Below are 26,451 nucleotides of genomic sequence, written 5' to 3' on the forward strand. Positions count from 1 at the left end.
ATCGAGTGGATGCCCCCAATTAAACCTTTTTACCCCATTCCCGGGCTGTTTCCCATCAGCCTTTGCGACATGGCGGCGACCATCCCGCGTCTCTCTACTCTCAAGATGGCGCCTGCGTGTGTGCTGGAAGGGGGGGGGTATTTTAATCGTGTATTATTAGGATTGGAGGATTTTATAAATGCAATGGGCGGATTCCATGGCAGAATCTGTGGAAACGGGTGGAAAAAAAGTTCGCTTTTTTTCGCGGGCATTTTAGCTTCCAGGTGACGTCACGCAAGACCCACCCCTTCCTTGAAGCCCGCCCCCCCCCTCTGGTGTATGTGTGCAGTATGAGGTGGGGACGGGTCGTGCGGGGAGATGGGCGGGAGGTGAGTGTAATGGGGGGAGGGCTCCCTCCCGCTCCTGGCGGAGCCCGAGCCTACGCTCGCCTCATAGGTGCTTATTGGGCGCAGAAGTAGGGAGCCGCGCTGAGATGCGGTGGCAGCTTGAGGTGGTCCCGGGGGGCGCGGACGGGATGCCCTAGGCTAGTGTCTTGGTGCGCTGGGTGCTGCACGGGTGGGTGAGGGTGCTCGCCTGGTGCCGGGGTGTGTAGTGATAGTGCCGCAAGCTGGTGGCGGCGGCGGCGTCGTTGCACCATGGTACATGGGATGAGGTGGTGGGCCACGGTGATGGCCCCTTGCTGTGGCACGCGGGAGTGTGGCTTCAGGGCTGTGCACTGTGGCACCCGGCCTCGAGTGGGGTGGGTATGGTGATGGCCCTTTGCTATGGCACATGGGGGAGTGCGCCGTGATGGGGCCCTGCCACCAGGGTAGCATGGGGTGGAATGCTGCAATGGCATCACACCCTGTTATGTGAGCAGGGTACTGTGCATTGTGGCATCGTGGTGGTGCGGCAGTGGTACGCTGGTAATGGGGGATGGCATGCTGTGGTGTGTTAGAGTGGAGGGGCGTGGCCATGATTACACATGGTGATAGCCCAGGGTGAGGGAACTATGTTGTGGCATATTGGGAGCAGGGGTTGGTGGGGTGCATTGTGGCTCACACTCCCAACATTTTCTAACTTCAACAAGTCCTCGTTCAAAGAGTATTAAATCTATAAAACTGAAATCTTTACAGGACTGAAGAAATGATGGAAGGAAATAGTAGTCTCTGTGTCCCTGAAGAAGAAAATATGGCCCCTTCTGTAGAAGAAGAAAGTATGACTGAGGTGGAAATTAAGCAAGACAAAGGAGATAGTAGCCATGCAGAGAATACAGAAAATTGCCCTGATATGTACAGATATATCAAAGGAGATTTGTTTACATCAGAGATTTATAAAGTAGAAATTCAGAACCTTCCAAAATATATTGGCTTTAATGATGTAAAGAAATTTCTTGCCAAATATGGACTTAACCCTCATAAGATAAAACTTTTTGGGAAACAAACTTTTGCATTTGTGACATTTAAAAGTGAGGAGGAAAGGGACAAAGCTATGAAAGTCCTTCATGGAGTCATGTGGAAGAGCCGATATTTGAGTGTTAGGCTCGCAAAGCCTAAAGCTGATCCCATTGTAAAAAAGAGGAAGAAAGAAGTGGAGGACACTGAACAGAGAGAAGCAAAGCGTTTAGCTTTAGCAAAAGACAGTGAAGAGGAGTCTCTCAGTAAACAGATAGCAGATGTGGTGACGCCTTTGTGGAATATACCATATGAAGAACAGCTGACAAAGAAGAAGCAAGAGTGTGAACAAGTGCTGCAGAAACTGACAAAGTAATTTCTTTTTGTAATGGTACTTTACTAATGTTCATGAGCTTTAATACAAATTTGTATTAATATAGCTAAAATCCAGTAAACCTTTTCTCTATTCCCTACACAAATATAACAGTATAAGTAAGTCTCTTTTAATATGTAAGAATGCTTTTCCTTAAATTACCACCTCAACCCCAGATCTTGAAAATTACATTGGTCTAACGTATAGGACTTGATATTTGTAGTACTTAATCTGTTTGAAAAGACCCTGCTAAATTAAGGGATGTGGTTTTAAGGAAAATTATTCCATAAACCACCAAGGTTAAAAAAGAAGATTTTATACCACTGAAAAGCTAGAATTGGCAGGTTCTCAGTGATATAAGGGATGAACTCTGTTAGGTGGTGAGATGTAAGATTTCAGTCACATCATTCTGATGGTCTTCTGTCAACCCTTCTACTCTTAATTCTCACATTTTATTTAGTCTTTAAAGAATTACTCCTAAGAAAATATTTTAAATATAAAATTACAGTTTTAGCTATGCCTCATTCAGTTATATAACTATCCATATAAAGAAAACATTTAACCTTGATAGTCATTAGATACTTAAAAAAATAAAAGCAGACAAGGTTATTTTTCCCCACTTCCATGCTTAAATACCCACCCAGGTCCCATCATCTTAAGATTCTACTTTGCAGCAGCCATTATTTCACTTGAGCAGGACTGGATGAGACTCCCTTTACCTGTCAACATTATTCCTTAATTAGTCAGGGAGGTTGTTACAGAAAATTGCAGGACTCTATTGTTTCCCTTTTTACAGTGATTCCAACCAAGGGGTGACAGATCAACAGTTGCTTTATCCTAGAACTTTGTAGTTACTTTATGTATTTTTATATAGATTTTAAAATCTGCATTTAGTAGCAGTAAGATGTAAATACAGTTTAGATTTCCCATTGACAAGACTCTTGTGGAAGAATATCCTTCAGGTATTAAATAACTTGATTTTCAGACAAGAAAAATAAAATTGGATGCAGGGCTTTGGAGCTGTGCTACGGCTCTGCTCCAGCTCCAGGGAAAAACTTGCAGCTCCACTGCTCCGGAGCTACTCCGGGCTCCACTCCAAAGCCCTGATTGGATGTCTGTAAATGGTCCTGTATTGTTTTGTATAACAGCCAGTTAACCTGATTCAGCTGTTTTAAATACATATATTTACTGAAAGGCTTGTCTTCTGTAAATCTGTTTAACTTTTGCAGGGAAATAGGAAACAACAACAAAGCCCTGTTACCTTGGTTGTTTGTACAGAAGCAGAAGTATAATAAAATCTGTTGCCCACTAGAGGGAGTGAAAGCATCACCATTACAGGTACCTCAGAATCTAACTTGTGGGCATGGAGTGATAATGTGTAGTACACTCTGAAAGTAAACAAACTCTGTTGGTCTGAGGGATGGGGGACTATCTGATGGGTAATTACCAACCTACAGATTTTTTTGCTACCACAGTAAGTGTATAGAAGCTTGTGCTTTACTACATTTTGCATAAATACCATAATGGAACTACTAATCAGGAGTGAAAAAAACAAAAAAAGGCTATAAACGAATTGAAACCTTACAAAAATGAAAAATATTGGATTGTGCTTTTTCTCCATAGGCTTGCTTACTAGTCTGTAATACAATTTCAGATTTTTTCAAAGGAGTTTTGCATTTATTACCCAGATATAGCAAAACCTCCTAACTATAACTCAAGTTCTTTCAACAATATCATTCCTAGACCCTTCTTCAGAAATTAAAATTTCCATATGGGCTCATTTGGTATTCTGGGTCTCAGGCCATTGATAAAGAAATAAATTCCCTATCTAAACTTTAGTATTACAAAATTAAAATTTAAGGCTAGTGCTACAACAGATGTTTCAGGACAGGAGCAGTTGATATGCAAGGTTCTATGTATATAGCTTAGGTAATTTTATTTCTTATTTTAAAATTTTAGACTGAATACCGCAACAAATGTGAATTTTTGATTGGAATGAGTTTAAATCAAGAAGACAAAACTGTGGGTTGTCGCCTTGGCAAATACAAGGGTGGAAGCTGTGCTGTAGTGGAACCATTTGAGACTATTCACATTCCTGCTGTTGCCAAAAAGGTAGTGAAGGCTTTTCAAGACTACATAAGGTGAGAACTAAATTAGGCTGAATGTCTTACCCTGAAAGGTTTTTGCTGTCTTAAATATTTTGAAACATGTACAAAACGAAACATTTTGAAGAGCTGGATGGTTATTTTAGAACTGAAACTTAAGTAAATTGGTTCCATTCTGTAGCAACTCCTTTATACTTTGTTTTTACACATAGCTCATCATGTGTTATTTGTTTTATTTTACTTTTTCAGTGTGTTCAGCACTATGCAATACATAGAGGAAGACAGTTACTGCCTTAAGGTATTTAGATCTAAGATGGACAGGCAGTATTAAATCAAAATATTAAATGGCCCAATCTCAAAATAGGGCAGATCTTTTCTTTTAAAGTTTTCTCATGTTCTCATTGTAATTGGTTGATTAATGTTGACAGGATTTACAGAGAAGAGAGTTTTTTAAAGAGGAATTTGAATGACAGAGGGCGATAGTTTGGTATACAAGAAAATGGGGGACTTTTCCACATGTAAGGTCAGCCTGAAGGAAGGCACAAACAGGGGCGGTTCCAGGCACCAGCACGCCAAGCGCGTGCCTGGGAGGGCAAGCCACGGGGGGGCGCTCTGCCGGTCGCTGCGAGGGCAGCAGGCAGGTTGCCTTCGGCAGCATGCCTGCGGAGGATCCGCTGGTCCTGCGGCTTCGGCGGACCTCCTGCAGGCGTGCCGCCGAATCCGCGGGACCAGGGACCTCCTGCAGGCAAGCCACCGAAGGCAGCCTGCCTGCCGTGCTTGGGGCAGCAAAATACCTAGAGCCGCCCCTGGGCACAAAGATGAAAATATGAGACTCCTGAGTAAGGAACAGTTAGGAAAAGGGCAAAAAAAGATTTTGAAGAAATGAGAATAGAGATGTGGCAGAACCCTGAAGGTAAAACTGAGAAGTTTTAAAGGGCAATGACATGATCTAAACATTGAGGAAGGAAGATACTTGTATCTGTATTTTTGATTAAGTGAAGGGTGACAGGTGAGAATCATGAAAACCAGAGAGGAGGAGGAAGTTGAATTCATTAGGGGAGAGATGATCAAGGCTTGGATCTGAGTTTTAGCCTTAAGGTATTGCGATTGGGTGTATAGATGCTTCAAGGGACCTCCCTTGCAGTCTATGTGCAGGCTAACAACAATAGAGATAAAAGGCTGCAGCCCTGCCAGAACAGACAGAGCCACAGTGAAGGGGCTCCACAGGGTGAGACCTGAAGTCATCCAGAGAAACCCAGTTCTTCCAGAAGGGATCAGAGAAGATTACCAGGCAGGAGGTACCTGCAAGGCCCTGAGTTAGGAAACATCAAGAGATTTAAACGAATAAGCCACTGATCGTACCACCCAAGCTATGATACAGAGGAGAGAGCGGGCCTGGGTCCCGTACCACCTTCATACAGGTGGGTGTAGGACTGCTGAGAACCCTGATCTGAGTGGAAACAATAACAGACATATTGAACTTCGTCTTTGTGTTCCTGTTTTAAGTGACTTTATTTCTGTCCTGTTGAAGAAAGAAGGGAAGAAACCTATAAAGGGGATAGCACTGGAAAAGGGATTAGGAGAGGCCCTGAGACAAAGGGCCAAATCTAGGACTATCGAGCAATGATCTGCTAAAGTGGTTGGAAGAATTTTGGGTAGAGTCAGACTCCTTTCGGTCCCAAAAGGGGAGAGACACAAGTAACCCAGCTGGAGGACTGGAGTTACAGATGAGGATTGATAGATATAGGTTCTGTTCCTGAACGAACTAAGTGAAACTGAGGCAGGGATAACCACAATTCTGTGGCAGACACCATAGTGTACCACAGGCCAGAACTCCCTCAGTTACAAGTATATTTTGCAGATGTCAACAAGGGTCAAAACTAATCTTTTGAATTTAATAACAGCTTATTTTCTTCTACCTTATTGTATGGTGGAGTTGTTTTACTTACCTGAATTATTAAACATTCAGAAGTTGCTCTTCTATTCAGTAACTGAACTTTTGAAAATTGCAGGACAACCCCTTACTCAGTGTACAGCCTGGAAACCTACGAAGGTCACTGGAAACAGCTCACAGTCCGCACCAGCAAAAATGGTCATATCATGGCAATTGTTTATTTTAATCCTCAGGTACTGAAGCTTTATATAATATAAGAAAAAACCCTGAATGCAATGGACACTTGTTTAATGAATTAGCTGATTCTCAAGCAAAGTTCTCTGATAGTAGTACTATATATTATCAGATTAAATACGAGTAATGTTCATAACTACTCTACCTCTTAATTACAAAGCCTATAGATTTTTTTTTTTAAAAGAAAGTTCAGTCAGTTTGTCCGAAAACTATAAATTATCTGAAGACTTTCTTCATAGTCATGTCTCTGGGAAATGTTATTTTGTGTATGGAATCCCTGTGTGGGGCAGGGCTCTAAGATTTGACATATAAAAATTAGGCAAAGCGTGACCATGTATTATGTATAAGGGTGTTACAGGTAGCAACATCTACAATTAATGTTGCGCAGTGCTGCTCATTAAAAGCCCCCCCTTTTTTTTAGTTGCTTATAACTTTACCATGCTTAAATGTTTTGGGATGAAATTTTCTATGCCATGTGTCTGCCTCACACTGATTCTTTTTTTTTAAAGTTTCAACTAAAATGGTTCAGCTATTCCCAAGAACTAGGCTAGGGAAAATAAGTTTTGCCCATGTTTAAAAAAAAAGAAATCTTAAAACCATTTAATTGAGATGCTCTAGAGTTGACATGCTTTGGAGCAAAGATTTGAAATTTGGCAGGAGGTTCACCTTGGTTTCAGGAACGTGACTTCTATCATCTGTGATAATTTGCTCAAATTTGTCCAGCTTGCTAGCTTCTAAAAAATCTCAGTTCACATATGCTCACACAGCTCCTACATGTCACCTGGACTGAACATGTGCGTCCCCACAGAGCTATTGAGCATTCTCTATCTTGGGCCAAGCAGGACTTGCTCTTCTTGGCTGCCTGGGGGCCACTGTGGCAAGGGCATGAAATGAGCAATACTCAGTGCCCCATGCCACTGGTGCCCCGATAGCATGGAGGAGGAGCCTGACTCAAATACACAGGGGTGAGGAAAAAGTGGACCGAGGAAAGGAGTTAAGAGCAGGAGGCATGAGGGTGGGGGGAATGGTCAAGAGTCGATGGAGGCAGAAGACTGGAGGGGCTGATGGGAAGGAGCTGACAACAGGAGCAGGCATAGGAGGGGTAGCAGATTGGAGCAGAAGGAGATGAGGCAGAAGAGTTTAATGACTAGAGTCCACTCCCCTACAGAATCTGGGAGAATGTATAGAGGAAGGTTTGGGCCTTTTACATAGGCCAGGCTGGAATAAGGATGTCCCACTAGTTAACGCCATTTGTAGCCACATGACTCTTATAAAACCCAAGCTATGTCCATTTAATGTCCATTTAATGTCCCATACAAAATAATACAGTAATTAGAATCATTGTTTGATATTTTTTGTTCCTAGACAACACTTCCATATATAAATATTTGCCTCTCAATACACAAGCAAATGAATAAAACTGAACAGAACAAATACTAAATTAAAGTGTTGGAAAATAACCAAACACATAATCACATCTTCCTTTCAATTGGAATGTCTAGAAATTAAGTAAAGAAGAGCTTGTTGACCTGAGAACCTCACTGGCAAAATACTTTACAGAAGGAACTGGAAAGGAGAGTGGGGTCACCTCTCTTTACTTTGTAGAGGAAGGGCAGAGGTAAGTTTTTGTACCTGTAAAGGAAAGCTTAAGTGGCATTTCTCCTGTAACTACCACTCTGCATAGCAATGAATATAGAAAGAGTAGCAGTGTTGTTATTTTATTGCTAAAATTATTTACATTCTCCATGCAAAAGACTCCTAATATTTTATGGTTTTCTGTGTCATAACTTGTTTCTCTACTTGTGGATTAAGTGCCCTTTTTTATTGGATAAAGGCAGTTAGAGCTTTGTATCGGATAAACCTGGCTAGTTAGGGGCTGTCACAGGAAGGGATACCTTTTTTGTTTTGTTGTGGAGGACCCAGGAAGAAATTTTCTGGGACACTTCTCCTGCTCTCCCCACCTCCTTCCTTTCTTGTCAGTTTCTGTCTGCTTTTGCTCTCTTCATCTCTGTCCTTCACAGAGCAATCTCTCTTCTTTTGCCTGAGGACCCCATTTTATTTTTCCAGAAACAATAAATGCCTCCTCTTTCTGCCTCTGTACAATGGCAGATATACCCTCTGAGAACAGAAAATTGGACAGTAAGACAAAACTTTTGGTCTTAAGATATTTTACAGCTTTCCTTAACAACAGCCTGTGAATTGTTTAATCGTTGCATTGATAGGCCTCATCCTGCTACAGTGAAGCAAAATAATTATACAATATTGTACAATCAGCTCTATGTCCAACTAAATTATTCTTCACTAACTTTGCTAGGCTTCCTATGTGTGCTAATAGTGATGCCCAATTCTCACTAGTAAAAATAGAAAATCAGCAAATGTAAGGTCAGAAACCAACATACTTCTGTTTTTAAAACTGTTGTGTGTCTGTGTGGATTGGTGGTTTTTTTTTTGTTTTTTTAAAGGTCCCGTTAACGTGCTTGTAGTGTCCCTCTTCCTTCCCCCGCCCCCCTTGAATGTGTCTGTACTATAAGTGGCCATGGCTAAAACCTGCTGTAATGTGTTTGGTGGCTTTTTTCTTTCAGAAAATCACCCAATCGTGAAGACTTGCCCTTACAACATTTGGCTGGTGATAAGTACATATATGAAGAGCTTCTTGGTCTAAAGTTTAGAATTTCCCCCCATGCATTTTTCCAAGTAATGTTGGTATTGAGTTCTGCTAAATTAAATTTTATTAGAGCTGAAGTAATAAGATGGACTGCTTAAATTACTGCATTAAGATTTTTAAACATTTCTAACAAAATATTTGGCTAAGAACAGTAAGATGGCTAATACTGCAGAAAAAATGCTGCATGGACAAAGAGGCTGCAGAAATATACTGAGCGATCTAAACTCCATAATTACATAAATCTGACGTAACTGAAAATAATTTTTAGTGGATGAATACCAGTTTTTGCTATATTAAATATTTAGTTTCAGCATTTTAGCTGAAGTGAATGTTTAATGGGATTTTTTTGTACTACACTTTGGTATCTGACACATTCTGTGTTAGCAGTCTGAATAGAACAGAAGAGAAGGTTGGTTACTCACCATGTGCAATAACTGAAGTTCTTCGGGATGGTTGTCCCTGGGGTGCTCCACTTTAGATGAATCTGTATTCTGCACCTGCGATTGGAGAATTTGAGTAGCAGTGCTCGTTTGGGGCACACATGCACTGTCCTTGTCTCGCGCCATCTCTGGTGTTTACCTAGCACTGTGCGACCAAACCCTTCTCAGTTTCTTTTCTAGTGCTCTTGGCTGGAGATGGAGCAATTGGAAGTGCCTCCAAGCTTGCCTTTATCTTAAAAATTAGATTTAGCCTTAGTAGTTATAGCGCTCAGTTAGTCAGTTTAGCTACCTTCTCTTCCCTGTTTATTTTTCTTTATTTAAAAAAAAATTTTTTTTAGTAGATTAGGTATTTTCGTCATTATTCCCAGTTACCCCTTAGTATAGTATACATATCCTCCCTCACACGTTCTGCAGAAGTGTTCCATTGTCATAATCTTAATACTCTGCACCAGAAAAGCAAGGAACCTTGAGCCAAAGCTTCTTTTGATGGAGAAGTCTGTGCACCTGGCTTCCAATCTAGGATTATGGACTCTTCCTAGACATCAGTCTCCAGCAACAGCATCTGACAGACATTCCTTATTACCCTCATAGAGCAAAGAACACTCTTCAAAAAACCTGGTACTGTGACAGCCAAAGACCCTAAGTGGGCAGGTTTGGAGAGGAAGAGCAGAGGGAAACTTATCCTCCCTTTCATGGTAGTGCTGGAGCCACTCAAACATGCATCACCAAAAGCAGCTCAGAAGCACGACTGTTTATGGCGCCACCTTCTGCCTCTATATAATGCATAGCGTGCATTCATCAGTACCGACAACCGCTGCAGTCTCATTGGTGATGCCAACAACTTCCTCGGTACCGCGATAGTTTTTCTTGCACAAAGACCTGCTAGTCTCTTCAGCACTGGAATCTCTCCAACTCCTAGTGATGTTACTCCAGCATGATCGGTACCATGCCAAGTTACACCACCATCCAGATCAGCTCCTCCCTTCTCCAGTGGTGAGGAGGAAGGGGAGATCTACTCATCACACCACTTCTTCTCCATGCAGACAGCCACCAGATTGGGTCCACCAGAACATCCTGAATACCATCCCATGACCGAAACCCATGGGTGGTATACACATCCAAGGATATCCCCACCAATGCCATTCCTGCCACAGTGATCCAACTGGGATCCATGGGCGGCGTACTGACAATGTTACTCTAAACCAGTGATTCTCAAACATTTTTACTGGGGACCCCTTTCACATGGGGGGGATAGCTCAGTGGTTTGAGCATTGGCCTGCTAAACCCAGGGTTGTGAGTTCAATCCTTGAGAGGGCCATTTAAGGATCTGGGGCAAAAATCTGTCTGGGGATTGGTCCTGCTTTGAGCAGGTGGTTGGACTAGATGACCTCCTGAGGTCCCTTCCAACCCTGATATTCTATGATTCTATAGCAAGCCTCTGAGTGCAACCCCCCCCCCATCAATTAAAATGCTTTTAAATACATTTAACACCATTATAAATGCTGGAGGCAAAGCGGGGTTTGGGGTGGAGGCTGACAGCTTGCGACCTCCCGAGGGGTTCCCGACCCAGTTTGAGAACCCCTGCTCTAAGCCATCTAGTACTCACAGGGAGAGATAGACATTCTTCATCACCCTCAATACCTGGATCCTCTGATCCTGCGGAAGAGGTGATCGAAGGGTTGGAGAAGACTTCAGATCAGGAGGTCACCTCAGCTACTAATTTCTTCTTCTCCTCTGGACGAAGCAGTCTTGCCCCCACCATCCACGACGGGTGATGATTTTAAACAATTCCAAGAGGAGTTTAACAGGATTGTGAACTCATTAGAAATACCACTGGAAGAAGTTGCAGAGTCTCAACACAAGCTGTTGGACATTTTATAAACGTCAACTTCATTCAAGATTGCTTTCGTTATAACGAGGTGCATAGATCCAGCCAAGACCATCTGGCAGACTCCAGCAACAATTTCACCCACTTGTAAAAGAGCAGACAAAAAATATTACATCCCCTCCTAGGGGCTGGAATTTTTGTTCTCAGATCCCACACCAAACTCTCTGGTGGTAGAGGGTGTGAATGAACAGGGCAGACAACATCAATCCTGATGCACCCCGTGTCATAGGAACTGAAGGTGGTTAGACCTCTTTGGGCCTAAGACCTACTCAGCAGTGATCCTACAATTCAGAATTGCCAATTATGAGGCACTCATAGCCAAATGTGAAACCACTCAAATTATTCAAAAATGTCCAAATTTATTATCTCATCTCCCTTAGGACAAAAAAGAGCAATTTAAAGCAGTCATCTTGGAGGGCCACATTCTTGCTCAAACAGCCATAAAAACCTCACTGGACTCGGCAGACACAGTGGTACAATCCATTGCTACATCCATAGTCATGCACCAGGCTTCCTGGCTCCACCTTTCTGGGTTCCCCAAGAGATACAGCCCACTGTGGAGGATCTCCCATTTGAGGGACTAAAGCTGTTCTCAGCTAAGATCAAGTTGCTTCACACCCTAAAAGATTCAAGTGTGACTCTTTGGTCTGTAGGCATCTATACACCCACACAGAGAAAGAAGCAAGGGAAATATTACTCACTGCAACAAACAACCTGTGCCATACGAATCTGTGCCATACGTACAACCACTGAGGCATAGACAGAGGGCTACAAGACATAGACCACTCCTATCTCAGCCATCCCAGCAACTCCGCTCGAAACAGCAATTTTGAGGGTTTGGTTGAGGACCCAAGATGCCTCCCCCATTTTCAAGTGCTGGAACCATCTACAACCATCCATCCTTTTGGAGACTGTCTGACCCCATTCCACCCAGCGTGGCAGAGTATCATGTCAGACAAATGGGTATTAGAAATCGAGACTGGCTATTCAGTCCAATTAATCTCCATCCCACCACACAGATTTGTTGATCTAGTTAATCTGATCACTAAACACAAACCAGCCCGTAGACATCGGCCAGGACCTGCCTCCAACTATTAGGCATCAGCCCACATGTTCACAGAGCACTATGCAATAGAGCAGAACTCGACATCGGATGCTTTGCTGAGACTCTGTTTTATCATCCTTCATAAATTCAACTCCGAAGCTCCTTCCTTCCAATGAGGGGCACTGCTCTGCACTCCGTGGAGCATCCACAAAGACACTCGAAGAAGGGACTGTTACTCACCGAGTGCAATAACAGGTTTTTCGAGATCGTTGTCCCTGTGGGTGCTCCACTGTCCACCCTTCTTCTTTGGAATCTCCTGCTAGGGACTCTGTGGTAGAGAAGGAACTGCGGAGGTGGGGGTCACAAAGCACTATGTAAACATCAGAGATGACGTGAGACAGGGACAGCACATGTGACCCAAGCGGTCACTGCTACTGAAATTCTCCAATCGCAGGTGCAGGGATGCAGATTCACCTACAGTGGAGCACCCACATGGACACTCCTTGAAGAAGTAGTACAGTTGCCCATTGGGAAATATACTACAAATGTTGTATTCCAAATTTTCTTCCAGCAAACACTTAAGCCTCAACAAATAAATTGCTTGTCTGAAAACACAGAAGAGGTAATGTTAGTTTAACAAAACATTTGGAGGGGAGGGGAAATAAAGTTAGTGCTAGCATTAGGGGAAGGAGAATATTTTTCACCTTAGATTGCATGTAACTAACTTCCTTTAGAAATTGGGAATGACACGTGCTTTAAGGAGATCTTATAGTTGCGTTTTTATTCCTCACTTGAAATCTTAAGCTATTAAGTTCTTACCTTCTTCTTAATGTAGACCATTTTCTAGGTTAAAGGTACTGACCTGGACAACTCTTTTTTTCCCTGACTCCAGTCTTGATTCCATACCTTCCATAACTACACTTGGTTACAGGAAAAGTAATATTAAGGCAGGCAGCATTAATGAGACAAGGTGATGGATGTAGTTACATGGGTATGTCCTCCTATTTCCGTATGTGGAGTATTTTTTTGTTTCGTTTGTTTCCTCTCCCTGGGTAGGAATTGACCTTTAACATAGATTTGTCTCTTCATTGCCTGCAGTTTGGCCCTGTTCTCCTGTGTTTGCTGTCCCCTCTAATTTTGATGTCCAACAAACACGACATTTATTTAGTGCCTTAAGCGTATGCTGTATTACATGTTTGAATTTATACCAAAGCAACATCCAAATATGCGAAGGAGTTATATAGGGTTTTTTTTTTTTAAACTTTGGTCAAGTTCGGTAACTTTGGTCGAAGCCTTGAATAAGTCCTGGTCTGTTGGGCCAGTTGTATATCTTGCTGTTGCTAGAGATAAACTTTGATTTGCTGTCTCATGCTGTCAGTACAATTCTGCTTTGAACTTTACATGAAAAGTTGGCTTATTTTAATAAGTGTGTTAGAGATGAGGAAGGGGGAAGCACGTTTTCATAAAAGGGATTTAATATTGTTTAAGTACAGTATTGGTTTTACTACCTTTGCTGTTGTAACAAAGGGGAACATTTGTGTTGGAATTCCATAGGTAAATACACAGGCTGCAGAGGTTCTCTATAAAGCCATTAGAGACTGGGCCCAGCTGAACCAAGATAGCACCGTACTTGATATTTGCTGTGGAACAGGAACAATTGGAATTTCACTGGCAAAGGTGAGCCATTTGCCTTAAATGTATTGTTCAGCAAATCAAATTAAATTAATACAGTGAGTCATAAAATGAACTTGAAAGTTAAGTTGCAGATCTCTCATATTGCATTTAACTGAGGAAAATGCTTAAATCAAGTTATTGCACTTTGCTATTGCCAGTGCTTTAGGAAGTTGACTTAATTCTGGACATAAATAAATGTTTCCCTGCTAGATATTCTGGCTACATTTCCTTTATTAGATTTGAAAAGTCCCACATAACTTAATTTCAATTAACTTCATAGCAACTGACACAACTTTCATTGTCAAAAGTACATGAAGGTGTAGTTCATATTTTGAAAAGTGACTGTAAAAAGGATGCTTTATTCATTAACTTTCCCTGTCTCTGCATATATTCAAAGACAGATCTACTTTAGTGACAGGTTTTTTTAAAAATATTTCTAGAAACAGTACAGCTAAAACTGACTGACTGAGCTGGACTCTTTTCCATTTTATGCAGCAACATAATTATTTACTAAGTCCTACTCAGTTACATCTGTGGAAAACCATTGACAGCTATAAAGTTGTGCACACATAATTGAGAGCCTAATTTAGTCATCATAATTTCTTATTACTGGTAATTATGCACACAGTGGAAAGAATTCTGTTTCACTCTAAGGCAGAGTTTGCAGGGCTGGCAGTGAGGGAGATATATATTTAAGAATAAATTGAGCATGACTAAAATGTCTGCCTATATGTGGAGGTGGGGAAGTCAAAGGAAGTCTTTCCACCTATCCTTATCTACTGAACAGTCTGAGGGCTTGTCTAGAGGAACAATTAGTGCACAGCAAATTAGTGTAAATCTACACCGCAGTAGCATGCTGGGCCCTGTCTGTGTAGACCCTGCTACTGCAGGTGCCTAGTTCCCTTGTGTGCATTGATCTATTCTGCTTTGAAATGAGATCATTACACAATATTGAACTTTTAGTGCACAGGAGCAGTGTCCACAGACAGCGCACTAGCATGTTGTGTGCTGTAGATTATACCCCAGATTGCTGTGCACTGTTTGGTCATCAAGACAAGCTCTGAAGATACTCTACTAGTTTACTCACCACTTGCTTTTTTTATTTTATTTTTATAACTGCTGTAAAGGTAGTGCTTTTTTCTTCCTCGGGTAAACTGAGGAAATAAACTTCTAAAGCCTGTGCTGTGGCAGGAATTACTGATGCATGACAATCACCCTCAGTTTTCCTCCAGTCTGGTACTTGTGTCATCAAGCATGTGTCACACCCTGTTGGACCCACTGATCTTTTTTCTTTGATTCCACAGAAAGTGAAGAAAGTTATTGGAATCGAACTCTGTCAAGAAGCTGTGGAGGATGCCAAAGTGAATGCTCAAATTAATGGTTGGTAAAGTTGTGTGTGTAACTGCTAGATTCTTTGTTTATAAGGAATATAAGAGTTAAGCACCTGATTTCCATTGAAATTGCCTAACTTCCTTATTTTCATCTGAAAATTCCAGCCTGAATTAATTACTTGAAAGCTGTAATTATTTCTATCAGATATTCCCATTGATAAAAATCCACTGAAGTTAATAGATTAATTTTAAAAATCTGACCTCAGAGATTCCCAGGAGGTGCCAGGTGTATTGTTGTTCTGTATGTACGTGAGACATGGACCCTTATGGCAGAACATGAATGGAAAATACAGGTAGTGGAGATGATACTTTTGTAAAACTCTGGGCATCTCCTACTTGGACCACATCACTAATGAAGAGGTCCGCAACATCATCACCCAACACGCTGGGTCAAATGAAGACCTCCTGACAACCATGAAGAAGTGCAAGCTGAAGTGATACGGCCATGTAACAAGATCATCTGGCCTATCCGAGATCATCCTCCAAGGGACAGTACAGGGGAAGAGAAGAAGCGGTAGACAGAAGAGATGGATTGACAACATAAGAATGGACAGGAATGGACTTTGTGGCGACTCAAGCACTGAAACACAATCGTCAAGGGTGGAGATGGTTGGTTGGTTGGTTGGTTGCTTATCAATGATGGTGTCCCAATGACCAGTGCTGTTATGGGAGTGGTGATGATGATGATGATGAATTTTAAAAATAACTTAAGCAATATAATTTTCCAGTTATACTTAATCAGCAAATTGCTCATTTGACAACATAGTGTTAAACAATGTACCATAACGTTTAATGATGGCACATTAAAAAGAGGGAGAACTTCCTTGACACAGAATTTTAATGCATGATTACAATAGTCATTCATTATTTATGGTGATTTTCAAGTTGTATATTAGCTCTCAGGCACAATAATAGGTTATTTAAACACAATAGCTTTAGTATGTCTGCTTGAATATTATACTGATGGCAACACCTGCAAAAGTCAATCCATAGTTTGTCCCAAGGCATCAAATATTGGCATTTCTATATGCAAAACACTGTAAGAACAATTTACCTAGTAACTCTACCTACTTATGTGTGCACACTAATTTAAAAGATGTTTTGATTATACAGAAATTTCACATCAGTTCTTTATTTTTATATCTACATTTCTCAGATCTGAATAACATTGAATTTCATTGTGGAAAGGCTGAAGACATTGTTCCTTCTTTAATTAACTTATTAGCTTCACACAACCTGATTACAATTGTAGATCCACCTCGGGCAGGACTACGTAAGTTTATTTACTTAGGTCTTATTTAACGGATACTTTAGTAGAATGATTTTAACAGAATGAAATCAGCTGATTGTTAGGAGAAAACTTGAAACAGGCTTGTAATATTAACAGGACAACCTTTATGCTCAAGTTTAAAAAATTTTCTGCAAATATAGTAACATACACTACTGGCAAACAACTTTCTTAATTTGTCACCTAGATTCTAAAGTCATTCTTGCAATCCGAAGAGCTGAACGCTTGAAGAAGCTCATCTATGTATCCTGCAATCCCAGAGCTGCCATGAACAACTTTGTGGAGTAAGTTTTTGAATTGGTCAGGTAAAGCCAGCAGGCAAAATACGCTTCCTGAAAAAAGTGAGGCTGAATTCCTTTTTTGCATACAAATAGATTAATCATATTAGCTATAGGATTGTATAGCAGGACTTGACCTTGCGTTAGGAGATCCACTTTTGATTGGGTGGTGGCAGACTCTCCTGGCAGGAGGGAGGAAGACTTGCCCTCCAGTAGCTGATTAAGTAGTAGATCTGAAATGTATGATCATCCTATGAGGCAAGGGGAGCGAACAACGATGCAAGGGCTTTTCCTAGAAAATGTAGACTGGTGTTCATGGTCCAGGAAAATTAATACTATACTTTGTTTTTCTCCTAAGTCTTTGTCGGGCCCCCTCCAATCGAGTCAAAGGAACCCCTTTCCGTCCAGTTAAAGCAATGGCAGTGGATCTGTTCCCTCAGACAATGCACTGTGAGCTGCTGATATTCTTTGAAAGGGTAGAACATTCAAATGGAAACTCTACTGAAGCAAGCCCTGACACAGCTCAGGTCATGAATGCAAATGCAGCAGATTCTACCCAGGATGGCAGCATTGACCCACCTGAAGAGAAAGTAGGAACTCTGTCTTCCACCTAATGTTGTGGTAGGCCGGGCAGTTTGTGCACATGCATATATATTATATATACTCAGGCAACCATCTTAACCTATTGATTTCCTTCTAAGAGGTAGAAGTTACTTTTGATAGTTAAAGAATGTTGCAGTTTGAGGAATCAGCAGAAACAACATAGTAATTACCTGACTTCCAACTGATGAAGGCTTTCAGTTAAGTATAGTGACAGCAGCATTTTTCAACTCAGTGAACAAAGATTAGTTTAACTTCAAGATGCTTAAAACAATCCAGTTCCTACATGGAAAACAACCTTATTACAGACAACTTGGATCAAAACCTGCTATTTTCACTCGTGCACACGTACTCCTGAAAGATGTCCCAATGCATTCAATGTAAGACCAGCATGACTTGAACTGAATATTTTGCATGTTCTTCATAAAATTACTGTCCAGGTATAATACTAGGAGTCAGACGTGGATTCCCTCCAAAAGTTGAGTGAGTGTAGAGTTGTTTTTTATGCCCAAGAAATTTTTGTTTGAAAATAGTATGGAAGATGAGTGATAAATAGCTGATAGTGAACATCATTTAATGCCCATCTGCCAGATGGGCAATTCTATTGAACAGGAGACTTTTGCTTTGCAGACCAGTTTAAATAAATTTGATTTTTAAAAGACTGTTGAATTTTCCTTAGCCTGGATGTTGGTTTGAATTGGCAGTTGCAAATAGTTGATTATAAACCTGCATTAAAGTGAGCCTGAATTTTAGTTACTATTGTAAAGACTTTCCAGCTGTTCTGGTACATAGACTAAGTCTGTGCTATTGGGAGAGAGATTCTGAGCTCCCTCTTCAAAGTGCTTGTAATCTGAAAAATACATGAAGCTTACATACTTCTAGTAGAAAATGGACCTCTGTTCTGTGGTTTTGGTGCAGACAATGGGTTGCCCCCTTCAGCAGAAGGATCACCCTCCAGGAGTGTAATTGTTCTGAGTTAAACTGGAGCTATGAGCCAAACTGAACCTGATGTTTGAGATCCAATACAACTTTTAAGGGAGAGAGATTTTCTTGTTCTGTAATAAAGTGAAAGTAGGACTGGACTCAGTACTACCCCACTCCTGTTTCAAAAAGAGAAAAGATTCAGAACAAGACAAATGCACAAGAAAATACTTTTTTCCAGAGATGTTGGAGGAAGATGACAGCAGAGTTAACTTCCACAGCAGAATAATTTATACATGGGTATGAGGTTAGGATAGGACTGAAACTATGGACCTTACTGTGGTTAACTATTCTTCTAGCACCTACAGCATAGAGTACTGTAATGTGAGCTTTCTCAGGCGTAACTTTGACCACATGGAAACTTTATCTGACTCAGAGCTTAGCTTACAGCTGAGGCAATGCTGTGCAATGCAGAATTAATGTTCTGTGCAGAATTCCATTCCCCCCACCCTGCAGAATTGGCAGTGCAGGGCTGCTGGCCACTGCTACGAATGGTGAAACCCATCAGAGCCCAACTTGCAGTGTGGCTGCATGGGGAGGCTGTGGTTCCTGGGTTTGCTGCCCCTGCTCAGGCATGTGGTGTGGCTGGGCCTTCTCCCTGCATAGCAGCTGCTGGAGCAACAGCTGGGATTTGCAGGGTGGGGTTACTGCTTTCCAGGAGAGGTACAAACTTTTAAAAATTGTGGGGGGCCCTCCTCCCAGCAGCAGGTATGGGTCATCTCTGATTGGTAGGACAGTAACAGCTACATGGAGCCTGTGGTATGGCTTGGAGGGGGAAGGGTGCAGGTTTCTGGGCCAGGGGCCCTGTGTGTTCCCCTCCAGTACCCCTAACTCCTCTCTCCCAGTACATCCACCCCTCCAGTTCCCCCTTGCATTATCTTCTATTTGGGAACTTGAAATATGGTAACTCTAGGGGTACAGGGTGGAAAAAACCCCACACAATTGACTACAAGACTGGAGGGGCAGTACCCCCCTACCTCCTCAAGGTGTGCACAGCTGGCACATGTGACACACCCAGACAGAGGCACCTGACAAAAGCATAACAGGAAGTGGCTTGTGATAGGGGTTTCTTTAACACTCCACTCCCAGGAGAATCATTTTTGTCATCTGTATTGTTAGACATACTTGGCCAAGTATTTTGAAATAAATTACCAAAATAATTGAAACAGGCATGATGATAGTGTTGTTTTGACAAACATGCAAAATTTAGCACAGATTAAGCCCCAGTGGAACTAGTTGACCTGACTACATTAACAGGGGATTCATGCTACCTTTCGAAGTTCACTGCAACTGAACCTAAAACACTGTCTATAAAGACACTAGGTAAACTCTCACTCACTAATTGGGCCAGGATTTCACCTCTGACTGTTGCAGTAGCTGCCCTGTCAGAATGAATGTGCTGTCTGTCACCCTCCCTCTTAGAATTAATTCCCTCCATTGATGCACAGGAGCTCAATTTAGGTGACTGGGGACTTAAAGCAGTACAATTACATTTCCATAGCACCTAGCAGCCCTCAGTTGTGGACCAGGACCCTGGTGATGCTAGACATAACACTGACTATGAACTCAAGAGCCCATGTGAACTATTATTTTTCAGAGCTAGCATTTGACTAGCTATTGCCATCAAGCTATTTTCAGTGAGCTGGTCAGTAACATTAAAACATCAAACTTCTCTATATACTGAACAAGCCATTCAAAGCACATCAACAGGGGTGGTGTTACTTCAAGCCAAGTCCAGAATGTAAGAAATGGAAACATCAATGAAGTTCAATAACTTAGTAAAAATGGATTTATCAACTTCTGAAGTAGTCTCTCAACTGAAGAAATCTAATACAGGCAATTTATCCTAAAGCTTACACATTTTGTATTCTGTATATAAAAAGACTACTTCAGTACTAAAGAGGGGATGTAATGATTTATGCAGGGACAAGGTTTCAGGTTGTGTGGAACTTCTCCATTAATAAGTAAGCAGGGAAAAACTAAACCTCATCTCTGATTTGGGATAGGGGGAAAAAAGTTACCTAATTTTTGTAACTGTTGGTCTTAGAAGGGAATGGACATGAGCAACACATGTGTGTGTGTGCATCCACGTGCAGACTCAGATTTTTGCCATAGCAGTATCTGTAGGGTTGTCAGTGGCACCCTCATACATCAGTATATTTAGTTGTTGCTGGCCCTGCGCCCTCTCAGTTCCTTCTTGCTGACAACTCCAACTAAAGGGCAGGAAATGGAATGGACATGAGCAACACATCTTAAAGAACAGTACAAAAGTCAGGCAACCATTTTTTTTCAAGTACTTGCTCATGTTGATTCTATTCTAGGTGACTCAGAAGCAGTATCCCTGGAGGTGGGCTTGGAGTTCACAGTCCTGTGGCTTACAACACTGCTCTACCAAAGCCAGCATTGTCACAGGCCTGCTGGGTAAGTGCATAATGAGATGTAAATGTGTGGATGGATGGTCAGGTAGTGGCTATGCAGATATCTTGAATTGGCACTTGGGCCAGGAAGGCTGCCATCAAGGTTTGCACTGTGGTTGAGTGGGCGGTTACAATCACTGGTGGAGGCACTTTCACTGGATCATAGCAGAAATGAATGTAGGTGATGATCTATGATGGAATTCTCTGAGTGGACATTGGAAGACCTTTCATCCTGTCCACCACCATGATGAACAACTGTGTCAACTTATGGAATGGCTCGGTCCTTTCCATGTAAAAGGCTAGCGTTTACCTGATGTCCAGAGAGTGCAATTTATGCTCTTATGACTTATGAGATTTTGGAAAGACAGGTAAGTATATGTCCTGGCTTGTATGAAACAAACTACCTTGGGCAGGAAAGCCAGGTGTGGTTGCTGTTGGACCTTCTCCTGGTAGAAGACCATATAGGGCAGCTCTGAGGTAAGTGCCCTAATCTCAGAGACCCTGTGAGCAGATGTTATTGCCACCAAGAAAGAAACCTTCCAGGAGAGTAGAAGATGGGAGCAGGAAGCCAAAAGTTCAAAGGGGGAAGGGGGGGGCATGATCTGCAGCAGCATGAGATTCAGGTCATCATGGACATGGGGGGGGGGGGGGGAGAGTTACCCTAGACCCTTGAGATGTAGAAGGTAGTCCAAAAACCTAATGATGAGAGAGAAAACCGCTATCCACTTGTGAGGCAAGGGGAAGGTGCTCCGACCAACCATCATGGTAAGAAGGAACTGAGAGGGCGTAGGGCCGGTATTGTCTAAATATACTGATGCATGAGCGTGGCACTCCATAGGGTGCTGGCAAAAATCTCCAACTCTGCACATGGGTGCACATGCACCTAGACATGAGCAAGCACTTGAATATGTCATTAGTGTGCCTGGCTAAAGGGTTTTCATTTTTTATGAAAGGGGGCTAGTTTTACCATGAAAATTTAAGTCATGTGGTAAGAGGTACTGATATTTGCATAAACAAAAGTAGACTTCAGTTAATTTCAAAAGACTAGGTGGGAGACAGCTCAAGGAGAGGGTTCCCACTCAAAACAAGACAGTTGCAATACGACGACAGTCAAACAAATCAGCATTTTTATAATGTAATATCAAACTTTATTGCTTAAAACTAATTGTCTGAAAAAATACACATGTAGTACTCAAAGACCAAACACAAAGGCTTATATGATTGTGCAGAAAAAAAAGCAAAGCAGAGGCTCAGTGAAAATGAGGCTTTATAGTTGTACCAATTTAGCACTGGCATCAAGCAACTGCACTCAATACAATTCATACAGCAACCATTGTTATCTACTTGGGCACATAAGAATGCATTATTCACTTTTCCCTTCTCAAATACACGTCAGAATACTGTTCACCTTGTATTTTGTTGAGAATGGCATTAGTTCTTGGACTTTTCTGATACTTAATCTAAAATTCTTCCCACAGGAAGTTTGACAAGGCAATTATCTTTGTGAACTTTGCTCCAGAACCAAAATATAGTGCATGTGTAGGATGTAATCAAGCTTTTAAAGAAAGAATACTTAGATGTTCCAAGTGTGCATTGTATGTAAAGCCTAACAGTGTCATCGGGAGTTTACATACAACAGCAAGAGTTTTTATGCATAACAGAGCCATGTCAAGCATCTGGGAACCCAACTACTTTATCTCATTTAATAAATATTTAAAGCTGAATGACTTGTGTTTAAATAGGTAGCATCTGACTATTTCACTGGAAGTCACAGTAACTTTTCATTCAGTACCATAAAGATTTGAATGCACGCTAATTTAACCCTTAAAGTCAATACACCACACTTCTGTCAAGAAGCACATAATATGCAAAGCAGAATAGGTCTAATTTCCAAAGGATGGAACAGTTCTTATTAATACATTCCATCCCCATAAAAATATCCACCTTTCCTAGGATAAGGAACAAAGATCAGTGACAAAAGCAGTAGTTTTGCTTTATGCATTCATACAATCAAGATCTAAACCTTTACAGCTGGTTACCTAAAAAACACACGAGTTACAAGACAAATTTAGGGTACATCTTGAATCACACCTTAGTGTTCATGCAGAAGCTGAAATTAATGCAATGACCTATCCTCTATCACAGCAGCTCGTGCTTATGTGCAAATGCAAGACTGTTACACTACAAACAATAGTAAACATTAAAACACAAGAATACTTCACAATGACAATAAACAGCAGTTAAGTTGTTTGTTCCAGCAGTTATTGCGCTTTATTTTCTGGACAACTCTCCAGTTAAAGGCTGCAGCAAGGTCTAATACCATCCTTTTAAAGAATGCATAATATGTGAGAGGCTTTGGTTCACAATGAAATATCTAGATGTTTTATTTAAGGGCAATGGTCACCTTACGATTCAGATAGTGGCAGATTGAGGTAAGACTAAAGCAAAATGCTCAATACAGCAATCCTCTTAGAACACAATAAAAACAAATTCCTAAATGAGGCATCTATGGATAATCTGCAGGTGGCCTGCAAAATATTGACATTCTGATTTTGGACAAAGATCCACAGGGATGATTTGTCTTTTACAGTATTGGCCAAGGACAGATTTTTCTGCTAGAAAACACACAAACTGAAAAAAACACCTACTTACACAGTAATACATTTAGGCAAAGATATAAGCCCTGTCTTCATCAAAGTCAGAGAGAAGCAGCAACTACTGCTTGTAAGTACTGCACCAATGTTACACATCTTTCAAAAGATGGAGATTAAAGCTATATTAAAAGAAAATAAGCAGAGGCAGTACTTCTTAGATAGGTCGCTTTAAAAATAATGTGTCATCCTCCACCTATCCTTCTGTACTGAAAACAGGATTACAATTCACAGAACTCAAAAGCTGAATATGATAATGAAGATTGGGTGAGTTCTTATTTGCAGACACCTCTGAGCATATCACTTAACAATGCAAATACAGAAACAGATGAGACTGATCTCAAATATCAGAAGCAATAAATTACAGAACTTTAACTTGGGATCAAAAATTTAAGTTTTCTAATTTCCAAAATAGCAGGGCTGATATTAAAGGTGTTAAAATCCAGTTGGCACAGTCAGTATACTGCAGTATGCTGTACTCATCAAGAATGACAACTGTCCAGACAAGTACCAGACCTGCAGCATTTATAAGGATTAAGAACTGTAGCTCTCTGTCCCACCAATTTTATTTAGGGAGCGTAAAATATAGCTGTACTAATATCAACTCCTAGATAAGTCCCTGGACCCCTACCACCAAACTGGCTTCTTGCCATTCCATTCCCCCACTTCTTTTAAGCACAAAATGGTTCCCGCTTCAAATCTGAGGAATTTACTGCATTAGTCAATAAAGTAAAAACCCTAAATAAAGGGGAAAAAGCTGCTTTCACTACAACCAAAATATTTCTTCTGTGCATAACTTATTAAAGCCTCAGCAGATACAGTAAGTACTGCCCGTTTTCTAAGATTGTATTTCAAAAATGCTTGCATATTCATGTCCTTTTTCATCTTAATCAGTACACTTTATTAAGGTCTTAGTCTAGTCTTTTCTATGTTGTATCCCAAATCTACGTTCTAATTTCCATTGCAGAAGTTAAGTTTTTTTAGCATTTGAAGAAAAATGTAAGTAAAAAGTCAGTAACAACTTTTTTAAAAAAAATGTAAGATAGCTGCAATCAGTTAATTTAGCATTTCTAAAGGCCAGGCCACAAGGAGAAATTGCTTCATTAAATGAACTATTTTTTTAAACAAGTTATCTAAAACTTAACTAAACAAGTAACATGGCCAGACACCAAACAAATTAAAATCACTATATTACAGGGGAGTAAGGGTGGAGCTTCTTTAAACAATGCACTGGCAATATATTTCAGAATATCCATCAACAGTCTTCAGTTATATTTCTCCTTCAAGCTCTGCAGATAGCCTCTCAGTGGCTAAGTTAATTGCAGTTTATATCAAATTGCAGTGATTCCCAACCTTTCCTCTGCCATGGCACATCTCTAGCTCCAGGGACTCTTCCCACTGCTCTTCACATAAGCAGCTGCAGGAGGGAAGGAGAGGGAGACTGAGCTCCGATTGGTTGCTCCGTCCTTGGAGGTGGTGGGACAGTGAGGCATATTGCCAATCAGACGGCAGTTCCCCCCATCCATTCTCGCATGTCGTTTTTCAAAAAATTCCACGACCCACTGGTTGGGAAACACTGAACTAGACGGCCAAATATTTTCCCTTCTAATTGGTTTGTAAACAATCATAACTTTTCCTTTAAAATAAAGCCCAACAATTTGGGTTATCCAACTTGTTGCTCTTAACACTACCAGGTACACTTGTTCTTTTCAAGTAAAAAAAAACCACAAAAACCCAAAAACACCCTGCATACTGTGATCTCAAAAAAAAAATTAAAACCAAACCAACCTTAGCCTGGCAGTACACAAAATAAAAACAGCATTACTGGCCTAATCCTATGACATTAGGAACATCGCTCATCACTTTTTCATGTATCTGTCAAAGTGTCTTATCAGTGCATATTATTATGTGCTGAAATGCAACAAAATTTTTCACAAAAATAATTTTAGGCATGTTCATACAAGAGTGTGTATATATAAAAATTTATATATAATATATCAGCTTCAACCTGTACATAGATTTTCTGAATTTGATCCTTAAACACATCCATTCGAGACAACATGGATGACTTTCAAGGAAAAAGTGCTTGCTTAAATGTATCCTGTGTGAACATGCCTATCCTCTGTGCATTTGCCCAAGTAGAGATCTTTATGATCAATCATTTAAACATACATATCTCAGGAGGTAAAAAAAAGTACTATTGCCCTGATGATGCAAAAGAACAATGCATAACTGAAGCAGCCGGGATTGTAACGTTATCTTGCATTCTGCAGCAAATAGATTCTTAAATAATTGTTGAAAGTAGTTTCTCCATTTGTTATTGCTCCCCACTCGTAAGTTTTCTGGTCACACATCAACAGTACACAGAGGTTCACTACCAGGTTGCGCTGATTCTACTATTGTCATCTTGGGTTTCTTTCGAGTTTCCTCCTTTAAAGAAACAAAGTAAAAAATCCCAAGGTTAAAACAAGGTTGTTGTTTTTTTTAAAAAAAAAACTGAGCAACTAGTTAGTTCTTGTGGCCCAAAAAAAAAAAAAAAATCAATTAAGTTTGACTTGATGAATTCAAATGATGCGAATGACTTTAGCTCATGATAAAAAAAATCTGGTAGCTACAACAGAATTTCATTAAAACGGAAAAATTTTGCTCCGGAGGGAATTCTGCACCAAAAACCTAAAAATTCTGCACATTTTATTTATTTGTCAATAAATCAATCTCGAAGTTCCAGCATGGCAGTGAGGAGCACACGCCACTGGATGCACAGAGGAGGAAGTTCACCCTGTAGACCCCTCGCCCCAGATACAGACTCAGCAGTGAGGCTGCACTCACACCCAACACAGCGCAATGGCAAGGCCTGCCCCAGAAACACCCCGGAGCTCTGCCCCTCCATGCCAGGCACACCAAAATAGGTAGCAAAAGGGACAGTGAGTCTTGTATGCACACATGCCCAGCCCTGGCCCCCAATCCAGGTGGGGGCGGGCAGGCTCAGCCCAGCAGGATTCAAGAGTGGAGGGGCTTAGTGTGGAAGGAATCCAGGTGTGGGGTGAGAGGGTTCTGCATGGGGCAATCTAGGTGTGTGGGGGGGGAGGGGGGACTGGATGCACAGGGGCTTTTGGGGAGATTCAGGGGGAATGGGACTATGCAGGGGGGGGTC

General features: G+C 41.2%; 2 protein-coding genes across 10 annotated transcripts in view; one reads left to right on the forward strand and one right to left on the reverse strand.

Moving 5' to 3' along the window:
* The first annotated feature begins 9 nt into the window (after positions 1–9).
* Positions 10–18,649, forward strand: TRMT2A (tRNA methyltransferase 2 homolog A). Of its 8 annotated transcripts, none has more exons than XM_039504844.1 (12): positions 10–116; positions 1,116–1,745; positions 2,976–3,084; positions 3,706–3,887; positions 5,864–5,978; positions 7,482–7,597; positions 8,562–8,673; positions 13,572–13,694; positions 14,996–15,071; positions 16,239–16,355; positions 16,558–16,654; positions 17,007–18,649. In XM_039504844.1, the coding sequence occupies exons 1-12, from the start codon at positions 10–12 to the stop codon at positions 17,260–17,262; spliced, it is 2,040 nt and encodes a 679-aa protein (XP_039360778.1). In that variant the 3' UTR covers positions 17,263–18,649. The 8 variants fall into 8 exon arrangements, with proteins under 8 accessions (XP_039360778.1, XP_039360786.1, XP_039360784.1 ...); XM_039504850.1 differs by lacking the exon at positions 10–116 and adding an exon at positions 164–316; XM_039504845.1 differs by lacking the exon at positions 10–116 and adding an exon at positions 167–368.
* Positions 18,650–21,895: 3,246 nt separating this feature from the next.
* Positions 21,896–26,451, reverse strand: part of DGCR8 (DGCR8 microprocessor complex subunit) — a 41,440-nt gene continuing 36,884 nt past the window's right edge. For both annotated transcript variants that reach the window (XM_039504800.1, XM_039504801.1), the window contains one exon: positions 21,896–25,727. In XM_039504800.1, coding sequence (XP_039360734.1) covers positions 25,644–25,727 — 84 coding nt within the window. In that variant the 3' untranslated portion in view covers positions 21,896–25,643. The remainder of the gene's footprint in view (positions 25,728–26,451) is intronic.

The sequence above is a fragment of the Mauremys reevesii genome, linkage group 18 (assembly GCF_016161935.1).
Source record: "Mauremys reevesii isolate NIE-2019 linkage group 18, ASM1616193v1, whole genome shotgun sequence".
NCBI lineage: Eukaryota > Metazoa > Chordata > Testudines > Geoemydidae > Mauremys > Mauremys reevesii.